This window comes from Mytilus californianus, unplaced genomic scaffold, assembly GCF_021869535.1.
Source record: "Mytilus californianus isolate M0D057914Y unplaced genomic scaffold, xbMytCali1.0.p SCAF_2, whole genome shotgun sequence".
Lineage (NCBI taxonomy): Eukaryota > Metazoa > Mollusca > Bivalvia > Mytilida > Mytilidae > Mytilus > Mytilus californianus.
This window is the reverse complement of record NW_026262668.1, coordinates 32,173,710-32,193,704: the sequence shown is the minus strand read 5'-3', so window position 1 is coordinate 32,193,704 and position 19,995 is coordinate 32,173,710. Positions and strand designations below refer to the sequence as shown.

Sequence of the window (19,995 nt, the reverse complement as noted above, 5' to 3'; positions counted from 1 at the left end):
ATGAAACATTTATTGATAGATTGAGGCATTGAAATGTGATTAACATTGACCTTTTTTATTAATACGAACTTCCGTTTGTTGCGGGGCTTATCATTTTCGTCGCATCCGTCCACAATCCAATTTACAGTACGATACGCTCACCTAGTACAGGCTTTTATTTGAAGAAAACATGGTTAGTACAAGATGGTGTATGTTGAGTTAAAATTAGCGCAGATGTAAAACTCACAGTAACGTAATGCTAGGAATTTTACAGGCTCGACAGGACGCAATCTGCCATTGACAGCATTGTCTTGTAATGTCGAAAATCTAATCACACTTTTGTGATTCTGTGTCTGAAGCACAGCCACTTGTCTCTGAAAAAAATCAGTTATATACTTAAATATAACAAAAGGCACCCACCTCGTCTCTTTGAAAAATGTGACTTGTTTGCGAAGTTCCATCATATTCTGTTGTCGTGTTGATGTCTATTCCAGTGGCACTGAAGTCTGAAGCTTGTTACACTGTATGTCGTAAATCTACATTAAATTATTCACAAAATTGGTGTATAACACATCTATATCTGTTGTTGGAATTATTCGTATCAGGCCTTCCAAGTAGGTCAACTGTAAATTATTTTTTCTATGAATAATTTTTTTTAGAATCAAGTGCATGTGGTACGAAGCGATTTTTCTGATTTTGGCCACTTAGAGAACTTTTGAAATTCTGTTTTGGGAGCGATATTCTAACAAGTGGTGGGGGCCAGATCAGAAAATCACTCTGGACAGAATCCAAAAAAGGATAAGACAAAAAATTCTGCCTTTCAGAGGGTACCTCTGGTGTCAAAGAAAATGGTGTATTCCACATCTGGTAAAAGTTTATTACATTGTACCAGGTACTGCGCTGGGCTTTGCAAATATCGCATATTGCGAATTTTTATTTCAACTGGCAGCAAAATACAGCTTCTGGCGAATCTGGCATCATTAGTTTCCCATGTCAAATGTTTATTTCTTAACTGTAACGGTAATAGAATTGATATTAGGCATTTGCAGGAAATTTGTTTTATGATATAGTGTGTGCAGATAATCTCATTTACAGCTTAACAACGTAATCGAAATTATCAATAATAGATGGTGAATAGAAAGTTACTTTAAAGGTAATATCAATTTGTTCTATTTTAAGACTCCAAGGCATAAATACATGTATATTATCTCACAGGTAATTGTTGTAAAAACAAGACCACACTCTCTCAAAGATGTCAACTATCAATTGGAATTCAAACATTGTACATGTACATAGATTACTTTCTGGGTGAATTTTAAATAATTATTCCTACTTTTTAACTTTCAAATCAACCATCACATGGTGTACACTCGTAATTCAGCTTGGGGAGATTTGTTTTTTCGTATATGAAATGACAGGAGATTAAAATATAATTTTAAGACTTTTATTACTTGAATGTTTTATTTTTTTAAATGATAAAAAAATCATTTTTCTTGTTTGAACTATTTATCAGAAACCATAAGCAATAGGGCCACTATATTTAATGAATGAAATGATTGTAAGGTCTACTTCCAGTGTTCCAGCTTGAATCTCAGGGCAGAAGGGTGCTAGTTGTCTGAAAGGGCACTTTAGCGTTATAACCCAGATTTTAAGGGCAATGTTGGACAGTGTATAAATTACCTTGAATATTGCTACGCTCAGCTGGAGAACATTAGTTGTATTTTAACCTTATTCAGAAATTAATGTGTTCTTGATGTTGGTTCCAGTAAGAATTTTTTTTTATTAAATTATCATACCATGAAGTAAAGCATATCATTTTGACGTTAATCAAAACAAACTTGTACATTTGGTAAGGAAAATAATCATCAGAAATTTCAATGTTTTATAACTTATACCAAAATAAACAAGTAGTTTTGATAGATGGAGTTATACATGCAAAATTGAATGTTTAATGTAATTAAATTATCTACATTTAAATTACTTGTTCGAACATATAGTATATATGTTATTGAGAGTTATTTATTATCATTTGATTTGTTACTAAAAAGTATTTTTAAGTGCACACCAAAGTGCTCCTCAGTAAGGAGTTATATAAATATAACAGGTGAGACAGGAGATGATCATATTATATTGATGCAATAATATATTGCAGAAGGTATAAACAGTTACTTTTTTCTCCATCATTGTTAAAAATAAATTTGTCGAGTGCTCCTATGTCAGGAGGATTATAAAATACAAGAAGTAAAACAGGAAGTGAATCTTGTTATGTTCAAAGTACAAATTTCTTTGATTCTTCTTTAAATTTCATACTCATGGTTATGAAACAAAACATTTTTTACCAATTAAGTCAAAACTATTTATGCCTTTAAAATTGTTTTATTTTTTATGTGATGCCTACTGAAATAAATTTTTTATGGTGTACATGCTGTACATAAACATTACAAATGGATAACATGTGGACATTTCATTCTGTATTAAATATCTAGTATTTGTTCAATTATCTTAAATCCACTAATTAGCAGTAAACAATCATTAACAAAGGTGATAAAACTGCCAAAGCATTAGGTATTTAACTTAATCCCAGTATCAGTTAATTAGTGTTACACAATCAGGTAACACGGAAACGCCGGTAGGCATAAAATTTGGCAATTTTATTTTTTTGAAAAGGCAGAGGGGGGCATTCTTTTACTTTGGAGGGCAGAAGGGCGGGGGTAAGGGCACCAAGGGCGGGCCGCCCTTCTATTTAGGGCAGGCGGGAACACTGACTTCTATATATTTATCTTACATTAGGCTAGTCAACCGCATAGTAATTTTAAGACTCATTTCAGAGATGTGTAAATAAATCCAAACTGCTAGGAAGAATTTTTATATGTTATAGATTTAATACAACAGGTGTCACATGTGGAGCAGGATCTGCTTACCCTTCTGGAGTACCTGAGATCACCCCCAGTTTTATGTTGTGTTTTGTATACTGTTGTTAGTCTTTTTCTTTTTTAGCCATTGTGTTGTCAGTTTATTTTCGACTTATGTGTGTGAATGTCCTTTGGTATCCTTCGTCTCTCTTTTAATCTACCAAAAGACCAGTATACACAATGGTAAGAAAAAAGACCAGTATACACAATGGTAAGAAAAAAGACCAGTATACACAATGGTAAGAAAAAGAAAACTTTATACTTTGCATGAAAGAGCATATATTAGCTCTTTTAATGATATCCAAACATACTTAGTAATGAACATAATGTTATAAACTTTAGTTATATTTATACTGTACATGTAACTTAGTGTTACTTCTTTATTTGTAGGACACCAAATTGGGTATAAATGAACACCATTCAGCACAGATATTAAATTTTCTGAGATTTTCTAGATATCAAAGAGGTCAGAGATTAAGAGCAGTAGAAATGTGTTTCGAAGAATTGAAGACTAGCAGGTAAGCTCTTATAGGAATATAGGTACGAGCAGGTATCATATTGATCAAAACCTTTCACTAAATTATATATCACTAATATAGAGATATATTGTGTAAATATTTTTGCAACTGCAGAAATTATATGAAATAAGTTGCACATTTTTATTTAAACCCATTTTTTTTTGTAAAGCTAACAAGTTTAGGATTGTCTTTTAGAACTTTCTTTTGGACTTAAATGATGGATTGATAAAGATTGTAGTTGAATGTTGTTGTTCGATCATTAAATCTCATATTTTTAGATGAACATTTATTTGTTAATTATAGTTGGAGCAGGACTAGCTAAAATATGTTTTTAATTTTTTTTTCTAAATTAAAGTTCTGTACAATTTTATTCTGGGCATTGTATAACTTTATTATTTACAACTGTGTTGCATGAACTCTAGATCTATTCCAAAGTACAGACACTGATATTAGAGTGTAGGAGTAGGACAGTCAGTGATTTCATATCAGCAGATTAATTACTTTGATGTCCTTGTGTTTTTGTTATATTATCATACTGGGATTAAGGCTTCAGTGTTTTACTATACTAACTTTTATTGTATGTTCTTTTATATACCTTTCGCTAATCGACTGATTGAGATAAAAAAAAGAGGATGTGGTTGAGATATCATAAAACAAGTTTATCCTCACCAATGGTTCATGTGCCTGTCCCAAGTCAGAAAACTTGCCAGTAGTTGTCATATTTGTTATATCTTGCAATTGCTATGATTGTGTCTGTACTTAGAATAAATTTTGTGGTGTAAACACAGTTTGACCAAAAGGTTATAATGAAGCTCAAGCCAAAGTCATGCTTATTAGCTTCAACAAATATCCCCTGCTGTTAAAATTCATATATGGACAACATAAAGCACATTGAAGTGATGTTAGTTTGTAAGCTGTTGAACTTAAAAATAATAAGTGAAAGGTCAAAGTTATCTAATAGTTTCATAGCAAAAGAGCCTCTTATTTCATGTTGGATTGTAATAGACAAAACCAATATGTCTCTTCCCTAATGTTTTTGTGGCTTTTATTGATTTTCTATACCTATTTCTTGCTTTGTAAGAAATTGGGCATATTTAAAAAAAATGATTTTCAGTTTCCGTATACTTCTGTTTGTTCTCCCTGTTTAGACACAAATTCATGTAATATAGATAAAATACATGGGTTGATTGAAAAAAAGATAAATGTAGAAATACATCATCACAACTTGAATATTTTTGATTTAACAGTGTATCTCATGTGAGAATTACTGTTCAGTATGAAAAGGTCCTACTGATTACAAAATTGTATTTTACAGACTGGATGAGACAACTTATACAATAGATGAGGTGACAGATATGTTAGATGGCTTGTTGGCTGTGGTGAGAGGAGAGGTGGAGTCAGAACTTATCAACACTTCTCATACAAACATTTTGTGTATGAGACAAATGTTCCAGCAAGCTGAGAAATGGCATCTTAAACTTGCAGCAGATATTTCAGAATTAGAAAATAAGTAAGTTGAAGTGATATAAAGTATTCTATTAAAGGCATGCATATAATTATTTATGCCATTTCACTGGTTTCATGTAGATATATGACTACAATTCTGGTATGATTCCCTTTTTTTTCTGATAGGGACATTGTAATTATCACATTTAAATACTTAGAAGTCTTGTTTTTAATCTCTGTATCCATTTTTTGCCACAGGATTTTTCTACTCTCAGAAAAAAAATTGATGAAAAATGTCAGATATTAGGACATAATATGTATAAATTAGGAGATTTGGTATAATGAGACATGATCTGCCAAAACTCAGCTAATCATACATAGCAATGATTTTTGTTTTTTCCTCAATAAATGTTCTGTTTTTTACTTTTATTTATTGTTTTAATTTCTATTTATTTTTAGTCTCCACCAATACCAGTAAGTAGAACAGACAGAAAAGAAAAATATTCTTTATCATTTGACAAATGTTATGTCTTTAAATTGCAGAGACCTTTTAGAGAATATTGCAGAATTTGAAGAAGAAAATTTTAGAGGAACAAAAAGAGATACAGATTTAAATAGTGTATTGAAGAATGTTAAACTAGTACCATTAAATGAAACAGGAGGAACATCATTATTACACATGGTAATTTAAAAAAAAATGTGATTTAAGGTAGAATGCATTTGAATTGATGTTGATTCCTGTGTTACAGCTATGGGGTAGTGCTTGATATCTTTTTAAACAAGGTCTCCCATACATATTGAATATTTTGAAAAAGTTAGAGAGTATGAATGTTGAACATCACTTAAAATTACTATGACAAGCCAGGTGTATATATAACATGTACTATAAGATGTGAATATTTTAGGGATGTCAAAGAGTGTTTGAATACATGTACTCGAGTATTGCTCTGTAGAAACAAGCATCAAATACAAAATGATACTCAACTAATCTGTTTTCTGCTATGATATTATTCCTTCTTTCATAAAATATTTAATTTTCTTGTGAACACTCTTCTGATAATTTAATAGTAATTATCGAAAAATCATAGTTAAAATAACTTTAGTATTTTTGCTTATTTAATTGTTGTTTAAAATGCCTTCTTAATATTCTGTAATAACTAAGTCACAAAATAAATCCTTTAATGTGGTGGGCTACACACAAGACCAGCTTTCCTAGACACTTTTCGCTAAACGTGTCTTAGCCATTCCTGCATCATTGTTATTGTAAGAGAGAAAATTTCTGTTTGCAGGACTGTTAATTACAAGGTTGCCAAACCGACTCTCCCCTAAAAAAGTTGACTAAATATATAAACAAATTTGTTTCACCCTGTGTTGACCCTCAGCGAATGATCAGTGACCTCTAATCATCACACCTTTGTAAATGAGTTTTCTTTACAATTATGAAATGTAACAGTGGTTTACCCTGGTTTGACTTTGTTATCAATTATATTAAATAAGATTTTATTAAATTATAGATTTATAGAGAAATGTTACTTAAATTAGTACATGTAGTAAAAGTGCTATGGAATATCTTATTATATTTTTTTGCAGAAAATTGAAGAGTTAGAACAAGAAAATTACAAACTAATGAATGAAAACATGAAAGCTAAAGAAAAGTTGGTGTCGCTAGGAGGACAGGTAATTGTAGTACATGTATATGTTTCTTGGGATGGCAGTCAGTCTATCATTTGTCAGTTTCTCTGACTGTTCATGACATCTTTACACCAAGTCCATTTGATTTTGGATGTGTAGTACTGGTTGATATTTTAGTCTTATATACATGATTTTTTTTATTGCTATTGACTAATTGAACAAGCTTTCAGAAACTGTGAGTACTCTCAGTTCTGTGCTTTGTGTCTTTAGTGTTTTAGTGTTTTGTATCGATCTGATGAGTTAAACTCTTTTCAACTGATTTTTATAGTTTGTTCTCATGTTACGCTGTTACATCACCAAGGTTCTAGGGGAGGGTTGGGCACCCGTAAACATGTTTAACCTGCCACATATAAAGCCTTATATTTCAAAGGGCGGAAGACCTGGATGCTTCATACTTTGTATACGGGGGCCTCAGTGGCCGAGTGGTCTCAGTAGTTACTACTGTAATCACTAGCCAGTCAACACTGAGGTTGTGAGTTCGAACCCCACTCGTGCGGGTGCACTTGACTCCAATCTTAATTGACTAGGATTGTCAGTTTTCCTATCGAAGGTCGGTGGTTTTTCTCCGGGCACTCCGGCTTCCTCCACCAATAAAAACTGGCCGCCACGAAATAGCCCAAAAGCGGTGCTTAAAAGTGGCGTTAAAACCCCAAAAATCAAAATCAAATCATACTTTGTATACAGATGTCTTTATGTTATGAAGTTTCTTCCTGTCATATGACCATTATCCTATTCTCATTTTCATGGTTCATGGTTCAGTGACAAGGCCAAATATAAAATTTAAATTGTTTGAAGTTACCCACTTAAAAAAACAGCCTACCTAAAATTTTTTATGACAAATCGTTTCAAAAATGTTTTTTTTTCAAAGATTTTTTCCTGCTCTAATGTCTTTTTCTTGTCTAAAACATGTAACTTATATATATTGTTGGCAACAAAAAAAATCCCTACCTTCCTATCTAACCCTATAAGGCATGGGTAGGCAACATGAAACAAAGAATTTTTTAAGGGTGGCCCTACTTAAAAAAAAATGTATTATTTAGTCATGTGAATTTCTTACTTCTTGTGAGTATTCAGATAACTATATTTGGTATATGGGTTCCTTGCAACATCTACTTGTCAGTCAGACAGGGTTTACTTGACCTGGACCTCATTTTATGGATAAGTGAGCAAGGCTAAGTTACGTGATTAGGTACGTTTTTCAAATGCTACAAGCAGTAGGTCAACTATATGTGGTGTAAAGTTTTTGTGGTTTGGTCTGTTTTTTTGATACTATAACGAATAGGTCAACTATATTTGGCATGATTGTAAGGTGTACATGGATCATTGATAATGTTAATTTTATGTAATATAAATTTGTAATACAGACTTTTTCCTTAAGACTTTGAATATAAATTCAATCATTTATTTATATCTATAGCTGTACCTTTGTTTGGTTTTTGCTAATTATTCTCTTCCTTAACTTCTGCCTTCTTCAAGTTCAGAAAGTGACACATCACTTTGAATTAGTAAATTCCTGTCTTTGTCATAGCCTGTAACAGTCATTTTTACTCATTTACCTTGTAATGTCACATTGACCAGAAGTATCTTATGTCTAAGAGCAAAATTGCTGTAGCAGTAAGTTTCTGATGATTGACTACTACAAATTATAATAATTTCAGGAAAAATTATATATGCATGATTTCAAAGGTGTACCACATACACGGTTAGATTTATATGCATGATGATTGATATTAAAGAGGGGTCTAACCATACATGCATGATCACAGTAGTGTGACCATACATACATGGTCACACAACTCTGACTATGCATATATGTATCGCCCTGACCATGCATGGGTTTTGCTCATTGTTGAAGGCTGTAAGGTGGCCTATAGTTGATTACTTCTATGTCATTCGGTCTCTGGTGGAGCGTTGTGACATTGTCAATTATACCATATCTTCCTATTTTTATATGTATGGTTACACCACTGTGATGATGAATGTATGGTCGCATGTGACTTATTATGAGTACTAGGATAACTATATTTGGTATATTGGATCCTTTCAAGGTCTATATGTCCATCAGACAGGATAACCTGACCTCCTTTTGTGGATCAGTGATCAAGGTTAAATTTTCATGGTGAAGTCTGTTTCACAGATACATTAAGCAATAGGTCACCTATATTTGATGATTCTCGCTTTTCTCTCTGTTTCTAAAGCTTTTACAAATAAATCTTATATTTTCCTACAAAGTGTACGAATATTGTATATATATATATCCTGTTAAATCCAATTTATATACCAACCAACAATTTCAACTGCACATTCTAGTTTTATTAATATGTATAAATTTTTTTGCATCCATGGAAGTATGAAATTAAAACTTCAGATCATTGGCATTTAAATGTATAACAATAACAAAATTTTTCATTTTTTACAGTCTGCAATACAAGAACTAGCTTCAGCTGTAAAATCAAGTGGAAAGGTAAATGTACACATAGAAAAGTTTTGATGTTTTTCTTATTGAGAATGTGATCGAACAGTTATGAAACTTGTCCTTACTTGAAACTAATATTGTCAAAACTCGTTAGTCCTTGTTTAACAAAGTCAGCTTTAACTTTTCATCATTTTAAAGTCAGTTTCTAGTTTATTATGCTGTATTTGGTCAATAGAATATCTGTTTGGTAAATATGTCTGTTTGAAGGCTGTCACCTGATATCGATGTCTATTATGTTTAAATGATAAACATGATATTTTTGTTCTTAAGTCAGCTTCTCAGGTATTGGTAATATAGTCAACTACATTATATATAGTACATATGATGATTAGAATCATTGTAAGGCATATCTTTCCATTTGAAAGGGTCGCCTGACCTTTAACTCAATTTGATGATCACCTTAATATGATAGCTATTGCTACAGTGAGTGATGCTTCTATACAGACTGATGATTTCCCAAAAAAAACGAACAAAACATTAAGTTATAATTGCTACTCAAATTTACACTTATTCAAAGGACATTGCCTGGCAAATAACCCAATTATGCAATCCTTGGTTACATCCAAAAGCTGTGAACAGATGCATATAATGATCAATGTTATATTTTGCGTGCTTTGGTCAGTTTCTCAGTTATTATTGTTAATAGGTGAAGTGTCTGGTCTTTAGAATTATTTCAAGTTATCAATTCCATCTGATATGGGTCACTTTTTTTCGTAATTTTCATTGTCCAATGACCAATGTTGAGAAGGTTTTTTTTTACTCATGATGAATTAATTTAAGTACAGTGACATTTCAGTGTGTCCTCTCTTGTTCAAGATGATGTAAATGATATTTCATTACTCACATAAAATTCCCTTTTTTTATTAGGGCAAAACTGTTAATTTATATTAATATAAATGATAATAATAATAAATTAATTATTTAGTACATGTAATTATTAACCACAGTAAAGTACAATAACAAATCTATGTGTCATACCTAGTTTATCGACCACTCCCACTTTTGAATATATTAATAATTTATCAGAATGTTACATGCCCTAGAAAAATATATATGATAAAAAATGCATAATCTATCTTACAGGTTTCAGAGAGTGAACTTGAAGAAACAAGAGAGAAAATGGCAAAACTAGAGTTAGAGCTAGAAAAGGTAATTAGTTTTAAGTTCACATGAAAAAAGTCCACTGTTACCATCCATACATAATATTGTAGATGTGTATTTTCACATTACATCTGCTGTCAAATAATCTGAAAATCCAATCATTTGCCAGTTATGACTTTTAAATCTTCAAAAGTTAATTTAATTAAAAACTCCAATTTCATATGTGGTAGCTGAAATTTTATCCCATATTTTACTTAATGTTATATGACCTCTGCACTTTTGGTAGATTTTTTTGTTATTAAAATGAAAAAGTTGCCCATTGTGTTAAAATATTTTTTTCACAATCCAACCTATGCAGAGGCACAGTTGTTGACCACTACAGCCATTTAATTGTGTTTTGCAGTATAATTCAATCAACACAAATGAAATTCCCTTGACCTAGATAACTCTTATTCATATTTAAGTTAGGTTGTTATAATAATGAATAAAACACCTAAGCAGTTGTTGTTACAGTAAATGCATTCACTCCATTATCATGCAATTATTAACCTTGTTAAAAAAGTTATCATTAGTTTGTCATATTTTAAAAAAATATACACAACTAAATAAGCAAGTGAGAAATAAGTCTAATTTTTGTCTTATCCTGTGACTTCTGTTGTAGAAATTGAGATATGGACATAGTGATGCGGTTAACTAATTACTTAAAAGCTTAATGTTTTAGAAGGTAAAAGACCTTGATGCTTCATACTTTGTATAGAGATTCCTTATGTTATGAACTTTCCATCTGTCATATGTCAATTATCCTTGACCTCATTTTCATGGTTCAGTGACTACTTGAAGATTTTTTGTTATGTTAATTTCTCTCTTATTATGAAGATAACTATATTTGGTATGTGTGTACCTTGTAAGGTCATAATGCCAGTCAGACAGTTTTCACTTGACCTCAACCTCATTTCCTGGATCAGTTTTCTTGGTCAAGTCCATATCTCAGATATTATAAGCAATAGGTCTACTATATTTGATGTAATGATTGTAAGGTGCACGTGTCCATGTCCAACTATATTGGTATGAAGTTGGCGTTGTCGTCGTCGTCATCTGGCGTCGTCCGAAGACACATTGGTTTTCGCACTCTAACTTTAGTTAAAGTGAATGGATCTCCATGAAATTTTACCATAAGGTTCATTACCACGAAAGGAAGGCTGGGATTGATTTTGGGGGTTATGGTACCAACAGTTAAGGAATTAGGGGCCAAAAAGGGGCCAAAAATAAGCATTTTTGTAACTTCCAGACAATAACTTGTGTGTAAGTGTATGGATCTCTCTGACATTGTACCACAAGGTTCCATATCACAAAGGGAAGGCTGTAATTGATTTTGGGGGTAATTGCCTCAAAATTTTAGGAATAAGGGGCCAAAAAAGGGGCAAAAAACAAGCATTTTTCTAGTTTCATGACAATAACTTGTGTGTAAGTGTTTGGATATTTCTGAAATTGTACTACAAGGTTCCATATCACAAAGGGAAAGCTGGAATTGAGTTTGGGGGTAATTGTCCGAAACGTTTAGGAATTGGGGGCCAAAAAGGGGCCAAAAATAAGCGTTTTTCTAGTTTCCAGACAATAACTTGTGTTCAAGTGTATGGATCTCTCTGAAATTGTACTGCAAGGTACCATACCACAAAGGGAAGGCTGGGATTGAGTTTGGGGGTGATGAATCATAAGGGGTTCAAAAAATTTGGGGGGGGGGGGGGGGGGGGGGTTTTCTTTTCTTTTTTTCCTTTTTTTTTTCTTTTAAAATTTTCCATTTTAAGTTGGTTATTTCTGATTTATATTTAAAAGCAAATAATAATGATATGGTAGGAGATACACACCAAACAGGATGTGTAAATTATTATATAATAAGTATTGTGCAATAGCAAGAAATTTTCAATAGCACAGTATTGCACAATAGCAAGAAATCTTCAATTGCACAGTATTGCGCAATAGCAAGAAATCTTCAATTGCACAGTATTGCGCAATAGCAAGAAATATCCAATAGCACAATATTGCGCAATAGCAAGAAATTGTCAATTGTACAGTATTGCGCAATAGCAAGAAATATTCAATTGCACAGTATTGTGCAAAAGAAGATACTTCGTATAAATTGCTTATTTCTTGATCAATTTCAATGGGGTTTTATTCTTGAATTCTTGGGGTTCTTTAATATGCTGAATCTAACTGTGTATTAAGTTTTTGGATTTTGGGACCCGTTTTTTAATTGGTCCACATTGAGGTCCAAAGGGTCCAAAATTTAACTTTGTTTGATTTCATCAAAAATTGATTATGGGGGTTGTTTGATATGCCGAATCTAACCGTGTATTTAGATTCTTATTTTTTGGTTCCGTTTTCAAATTGGTCTACATTAAGGTCCAAAGGGTCCAAAATTAAACTTAGGTTGATTTTAACAAAAATTGAATTTTTAGGGTTCTTTGATATGCTGAATCTAAACATGTATTTAGATTTTTGATTATGGGCCCAGTTTTCAAGTTGGTGCAAATCGGGGTCCAAAATTAAACTTTGTTTGATTTCAACAAAAATTGAATATATGGGGTTCTTTGATATGCTGAATCTAACCATGTATTTAGATTTTTGATTTTTTGGCCCTGTTATCAACTTTGTCCACATTGAGGTCAAAAGGGTCCAAAATTAAACTTTGTTTGATTTCATCAAAAATTGAATTCTTGGGGTTCTTTGATATGCTGAATCTAACCATGTATTTAGATTTTGGATATTGGACCATAATAGGTGAATGTCCAATTTAAAATTTTTAAGTTCTTAGACCACAGTCATTTTGTGTCAGAAACCTATGCTGTGTCAAATATTTAATCACAATCCAAATTCAGAGCTGTATCAAGCTTGAATGTTGTGTCCATACTTGCCCCAACTGTTCAGGGTTCGAACTCTGCGGTCGTATCAAGCTGCGCCCTGCGGAGCATTTTATTGTGGATTGGTCTCAGATATTATAAGCAATAGGTCAATTATATTTGGTGTATGGAACAATTGTAGGGTGTACATGTCTGTCTGGCAGGGTTCATATGACCTTAACCTCATTTTCATGGTTTATTGGTCAATGATAAGTTTTTCGTAATTTTGTCAGATTTTCATATACTATAAGCAGTAGGTCATCTATATTTAGTGTATGGAATGTTTGTAATGTGTACATGTCTGTCTGGCAGGGTTCATATGACCTTGACCTTATTTTCATGGTTCATCGGTCAATGTTAAGATTTTGTGGTTTGATCTGTTTCTCTGGTACTATTATTAGCAATAGGACCACTATATTTGATGTACTGAATGATTGTAAGGAGTACATGTCTGTCTGGCATGGTTCATCAGACCTTGACCTTTTGATAATGTTAAGTTTATGTAATACTTGTAGAAATACCTTCATACTTTCCACATGAAGTCAATGATAAGTAAAACAGGCAAGTCATTTCAGCTTGTGCACTCTTGTAAATAAATATTATGAAAATTTTTAGGACTTATCAAGGTATTACAGATACTGTAAGGAATAGGTCAACTATATTTGGTGTATGGAAAGATTGTCTGGTGTACATGTCTGAATGGCAGGTTTCAGTTGAGCATTACCTTTTTTACATGGTTCATTGGACATTGTTTTGTTTTTTGTGGTTTGGTCTATTCCTGAGACAGATACTATAAGCAATAGGTAAATTATATTTGGTGTATGGAATGATTGTAAGGTGAACATATCTGTCTGGCATGGTTCATCTGACCTTGACCTCATTTTAGTGGATCATTGATTAGGTATAGTTTATATGATACTTATAGTAAAACCTTCATATTACAGACTTTAAAAATAAATTCAATGATAAGTAAAGCAAGGGAGACATTTCAGCATGTGCACTCTTGATTTTATATTCTTTTGTGCTAAATGCAGACAATTGATTCATCAAATATTTACAAGATAACATCTGTATTCTTGTTTCTTTTTTTAGAGTAAGAAAACTAGTCCTTCAGCAGGTGATATGGACAATGACTTAGTATCTACTAAACATGAATTACTACGTATTAGAGAAATGCTAGAAATGGCTGAAAAGGTAATTAATGATAGCATTATTTTTAGTGTAGAACTTCAGTATACAATGCTACAACCAGGCAGTTTACAAAGTTTATAGTATCACATGATCATAAGGTAAACAAGTCAAAAATTCAACTAGATGATTTATAATGTAAATCAAAATATTTCAATCATATAATTGAAATAGGGCAATGTGAATCTGAATGATAAAACTCTGTCGAAAATGCATCTTTTCCCAATATGTTACAGTTTGACATCGTAAAAAATAACATTTTACGATAGCAATGTTATTACCTCCCCTGTAATTGTATAGTATGCCCTTAAGTGATTTACAATCATTTAACATAGCAAACTGATTTACCTAGGAGATCATAATAGTCTCTAGTCAATGAAGATTGCTTTACTTTTCATTATAATTGATGTATGAACTTTAATGGCCCAGTTTTATGTCAGAGTAAGTGAATTAATCAATGTGCATAGTAGTGTTCTGTCAAGTATATTAACATTTAGCAATACATGAAGTTTATCTAATATTTGAAAATGTTTTTACATGTACCGGTACTAAATTCTTTTATGGAACATGTTTAATGATATAAAAATAATTACTACGTTTACAAATTATCTGTAGTTATATTTATCAATTACCAGAATGTAATTTATTTATTTGATTTTTTTCACAGGAATTGGAAAAGAAAGTCAGTCAAACAAATCCATTTAAAAATTTAAAGAAGATGTTGGTATCAAAAAATGATCAACTTAAACAACTACGGAGAAAATTATCAAAGTAAGAAAAAAGTATCAATCGTCATATGTCCTTATTACACCCTCTGCATAGTTGGTTGTATAAAGTGAAGGAAGAATTCATTCAAACATCCATTTACAGCCTCAGTGGTATCATGGTAGATTGCTTGCCAAGACTGGATGAGCTTCTGGGTTAGATTCCTAGCTGACTTTAGAATTGGTTTTTGCTGCTTATAATTCAAGCTGTAGCATTTAGGAGTAAAAGCAAAGATTGGTTGCTCCAGAATGAGAATAATATGTCTGATTAGGGGGACTGTTTTTCTGTGAACAGTTACCGTGTGACGTAGCAGATAAAATATCTGACTCAGTGCGCCTCATGAGATCAGAATGATTTTGGAGGTATCTTAATACCAAAACACTAACTTTGCCATATGTACAAAAGGGATAGTCCTCTTGTATCTTCACTCCACTTCAAGGGAAAATTCATAACTTTAAATTCATCATCTAAATTAGTTTCTAATAACATAAACCTGTAAGTTTTATTGATATAAACAAGTCTAAATTGAAAACAACGTTCAAACCTATGATTGCATTGGATAAAAATATATATATATATATATATGGCCTTCCAAATACCATTTCGATTCCTAACATCAATGAAGAGACATTAATTGTCGAAATCCGGATATGGTGTACAAATTTTTGCACCTCATTCTTTTGGTATACCATCTTTTCCGCAAGTTTATTGTTTTCTGTTTTGTATTAAATTAAATATTAAGATCCATTTTGTTACATCTGGTGATCCGTTTATTTGGCAATGGCCATGGCAATCAGCAGGGTTTAAGAACATCCATTGTTCGACCTGCTAGTCAAATGCGTTTTGTTACAATATACTTTTTCACTCTTTTGGTGTTTTGGAAAATGTTTGTGCTGTATTTAGACCCCTCTACCAAAAAATTTGTTTTGCATGCACACGTATAAAAATTGCAATTTTTATCCAACTCGATCATAGATTTGAACGTTGTTTTCAATGCAGATTTGTTCATATATATATAAATATAGTTCATATATATATAATATATATATATATATCAATAACCAAGAAAATCAAATTTTTAACTTGATTTATTGACAATGTGTACCACTAAGGATTGGAGGGATTGCAATTAACTCATTTAAAGTCTTGTTCATTTAATTTTTTTTAGCATAATTAAAAGCCTGTTGATGACTGCTTATATGAGCTGATAACCCTTTAATAATTTGATATGTTACATCTATTGACTGAACAGTTGTATGTGTAAGATAAATAGTTATGATTATACCCCACGGAACGAGTTGCGGAGGGTATAATGTTTTTGACCCGTCTGTCCGTCAGTCCGTCAGTCCTGTTTCTTGTCATCGCAACTCCTCTCAAACCACACAACAGAATTTCACGAAACCTTTTTAGATAATAAGGACATACTATGTAGTTGTGCATATCGACAGGAAATTACGATTCAAGTCTTTTTCTAGGAGTTACGCCCTTTGAACTTATATACTTTAAGGTACTACTGCAACAGTTTGTCATCGCAACTCCTCTCAAACCACACAACAGAATTTCATGAAACCTTTTTAGATAATAAGGACATACTATGTAGATGTGCATATCGACAGGAATTTACAAATCAATTTTTTTCCCAGGAGTTACGCCCCTTTAAACTTATTTGCCCAATATACTACTGCAACCTTTTGTCATCGCAACTCCTCTGAAACCACACCACAGAATTTCATGAAACTTTGTAGATAATGAGGACATACTATGTAGATGTGCATATCGACAGGAAATTACGATTCAATTTTTCTTCTAGGAGTTGCGCCCTTTTGAACTTATTTGCTTAAATTTACTCCTGCAACAGTTGTCATCGCAACTCCTCTCAAACCACACAACAGAATTTCATGAAACCTTTTTAGATAATAAGGACATACTATGTAGATGTGCATATCGACAGGAAATTACGATTCAATTTTTTTTCTAGCAGTTACACCCCTTTGGACTTATTTGCTTCAATGTACTACTGCAACAGTTTGTCATCGCAACTCCTCTGAAACCACACCACAGAATTTCATGAAACTTTGTAGATAATAAGGACATACTATGTAGATGTGCATATTGACAGGAAATTATGATTCAATTTTTTTTTCTTACACTTATTTTATTTCTCCAATGACAATGTGGGGACGTGGGGTATGTGAGCACGCTCACTAAGGTTCTTTCATTTTTCATATGTTAACAATGCAAAGAATAGATCATATATATTATTTTTTTTGAATGTTTCCTTTTTCAATTAATTTATTGAACAAAATATAGTAGATACATTTTAGACAACAAATGATGCATTATAAAACAAATTGAGTGCTTATATTGCCATTGGTCATTGCAATCTGCATGAATGTTTTCTAGGACATTCTCTGGAAATTGTAATAGTATAAAAAATTAAGGACTTTGTATACTAGGCAAAGTAAAAATAATTAAAACACCCAAGTAGTAAATAAAATAGAATAGTCAACCCTTAAAAGTCAAAGCCAACTGTAGTTCTTTGTATTTACAACTAAAATCCAAAAGTGCTTTCAATTGACTTGTGTAAGAATCTACAATGTTTAATGACTTTAAACCAACACTGTATCCAACTATTTTCAAGAAAGGTGTTATAAAATCATTAGTACCTTATTAACAGTCATTAATTTTATATTGAATGGCAAAAAAAAATCTGGAACAATTTTTAGTGACTTCACAGCGGTCTTGGGTTGAAGTATTGCATCTGATGTCCATTCCTGCCAAACAACATGGTTGAAGTGGCTAAAAATAGAACATGGGGTAAAATGCAAGTTTTGTCTATTATCTTAAAAACTGCTATAGATAGAGAAAATCTGACAGAGCAAAATTGTTTAGATTGTTGACATCTATTCACATAGACTTAGGTGAGCAACACTGAAGAAAGCAACTTTTTTTTAAATGGTCAACTGTAGTGAATGATAAATAGAAATATGATCATTGTTAAATCAGTTTGTTTGTCAAGTATGCCTATACGGGAATATATATATATATATCTATATTTTTCAGGTATGAAAGTGTAGCAGATGAAGATTGAAGCATTAAACAGCAATAACTTTCTTTTATTATTGTGTTCATAAATGTATATCCCTTTAGCAATTATGCTTCATGAACAATATGTGAAATTCTGTTGTCCTTTTAGTTTTCTTACTTTTAGGAGGATATATTTGACTTAAATACATATATAGTTTGTTTTAAGTTATTTTTTCAAACTTCTGTTAACATCTCTGAACACCTTTAATTTCAAGTATAAGTGCACTAATTTGCAACTAAATATTGAATTTTTCAACAAAAGAACTGTTTATAAATTTTTAACTTGCCTTTCATTGTTCAAATAGATAACAGCAAGGAATTGTATACCTTGATTGCAGGAAAACTTGTTTATAAAAGTGCAAAGGAACTTATTATATAGATATGATTTATAAATGATTTAGTATATTTGTTAATATATATAGATTAGGAAATTCTTGATAATAAAACTGATCGTTGGTTCATGTCTGTCATATTTGTTTTTCGTAAATTGTTTTGTTATAGATTGTTTCACATTTTTCATGTCGGGGACATTTATAGCCGACAATACGGTATTGGTTTTTCTCATTGTTGAAGGCCCTATGGTGGCCTATATTTGCTTACTACCACTTCATTTTAACTTTGGTGGATAGTCTCATTGGCAATCATACCACATCTCCTCATTTTTATATTTCCCAAAAAAATTGTAAATTTATATTGGTGTTTAGATAGTTCAAACATTAAAGCAGTGGTATATATAAGTTTTATAGGATTAGTAGGACGACTTATATGAAAATCACAGGCATGGTTAAAGTTTCTATTCAGAATATGTCATGTTTTTTTATAAATTTTTAGTAATTTCTATTTCTATATACACATTGTGAGGTTTTAATTAATATATGGATATCATTAACTTCTGTACTCATATATTTAAATTAATTTTCTGTAGTATGATTTGAAGTTATGTGTTGATATTATAGAAATTAATAGCCTTTATCAGTGTTACAAACTGTATAATGTGTAATAAAGAATTTTTTTTGTACAAATTATGTTTATCATTTTTCACGTACTCAGTAATGTAACTATTTTAAAACTACAATGGCAACAAAAATTACAAGATTGTTGTAAAAATAAAATGCATGCACTGTTGAAATATCAAATTTAAGATTTTTTTTGTTCCAAAATTTATCTGGATACTACTGCATGTTAAAAGTAGTACAAACCTACTTCAGATAATGCATTGATTATTAATCATCACTTTTGTGCATCTTATATTATGAATAACAAAAGATCTGAGTTATAAATAAAATTGGAAAATTATTATAGGTCAAATCAATACCCAAAAGATAAAAAGCATTACTGGAGTCCTTTTTAGCTCACTTGGCAGAAAGGCCAAAGTGAGCTTTTCTCATCACTTGGCGTCCGTTGTCGTCGTCGTTGTCATTTACTTTTACAAAAATTTTCTCCTCTGAAACTACTGGACCAAATTTAACCAAACTTGACCACAATCATCATTTGGGTATCTAGTTTAAAAAATGTGTTCGATGACCCTGCCTGCCAACCAAGATGGACAACATGGCTTATAAAGATAAAATCTGACAGGGCAAAAATGTTCAAAATGTTGAGCGTACCTATTGTTCATTTACGTCAAAACTGTCAGACAACTTCTTATAGGAGTTATTGCCCTGAAATGATAAATTTTACCATTTTTTTTTACAATTTTTGCCTATTATCTTGAAAATTATAATAGATAGACAGAAACTTTAAATGTCAAAAATGATCAGCAAGACAAGATCTACAAATAATTTAACATGGCCGAATTCTTCAGTCAACTCCTTATTAGAGCTATTGCCCAATAATGACAATTTTTTTCCAATTTTTTGCATTTTTGCCTCATATCTTTAAAACTATATTAGATAGATAAAAACTTTACAATTGATTAACATGATCAAAGTTGA

At 31.6% G+C, this 19,995-nt stretch overlaps 1 protein-coding gene across 1 annotated transcript; it reads left to right on the top strand.

Moving 5' to 3' along the window:
• The first annotated feature begins 72 nt into the window (after positions 1–72).
• On the top strand, positions 73–19,079 carry LOC127729710 (leucine zipper transcription factor-like protein 1). The gene is made up of 10 exons (XM_052237567.1): positions 73–172; positions 3,282–3,409; positions 4,725–4,919; positions 5,399–5,537; positions 6,446–6,532; positions 8,967–9,011; positions 10,107–10,172; positions 14,114–14,215; positions 14,877–14,980; positions 18,038–19,079. Exons 1-10 carry the CDS (start codon positions 170–172, stop codon positions 18,063–18,065), a joined length of 897 nt encoding a protein of 298 aa, XP_052093527.1. The 5' UTR covers positions 73–169; the 3' UTR covers positions 18,066–19,079.
• Positions 19,080–19,995: the final 916 nt, after the last annotated feature.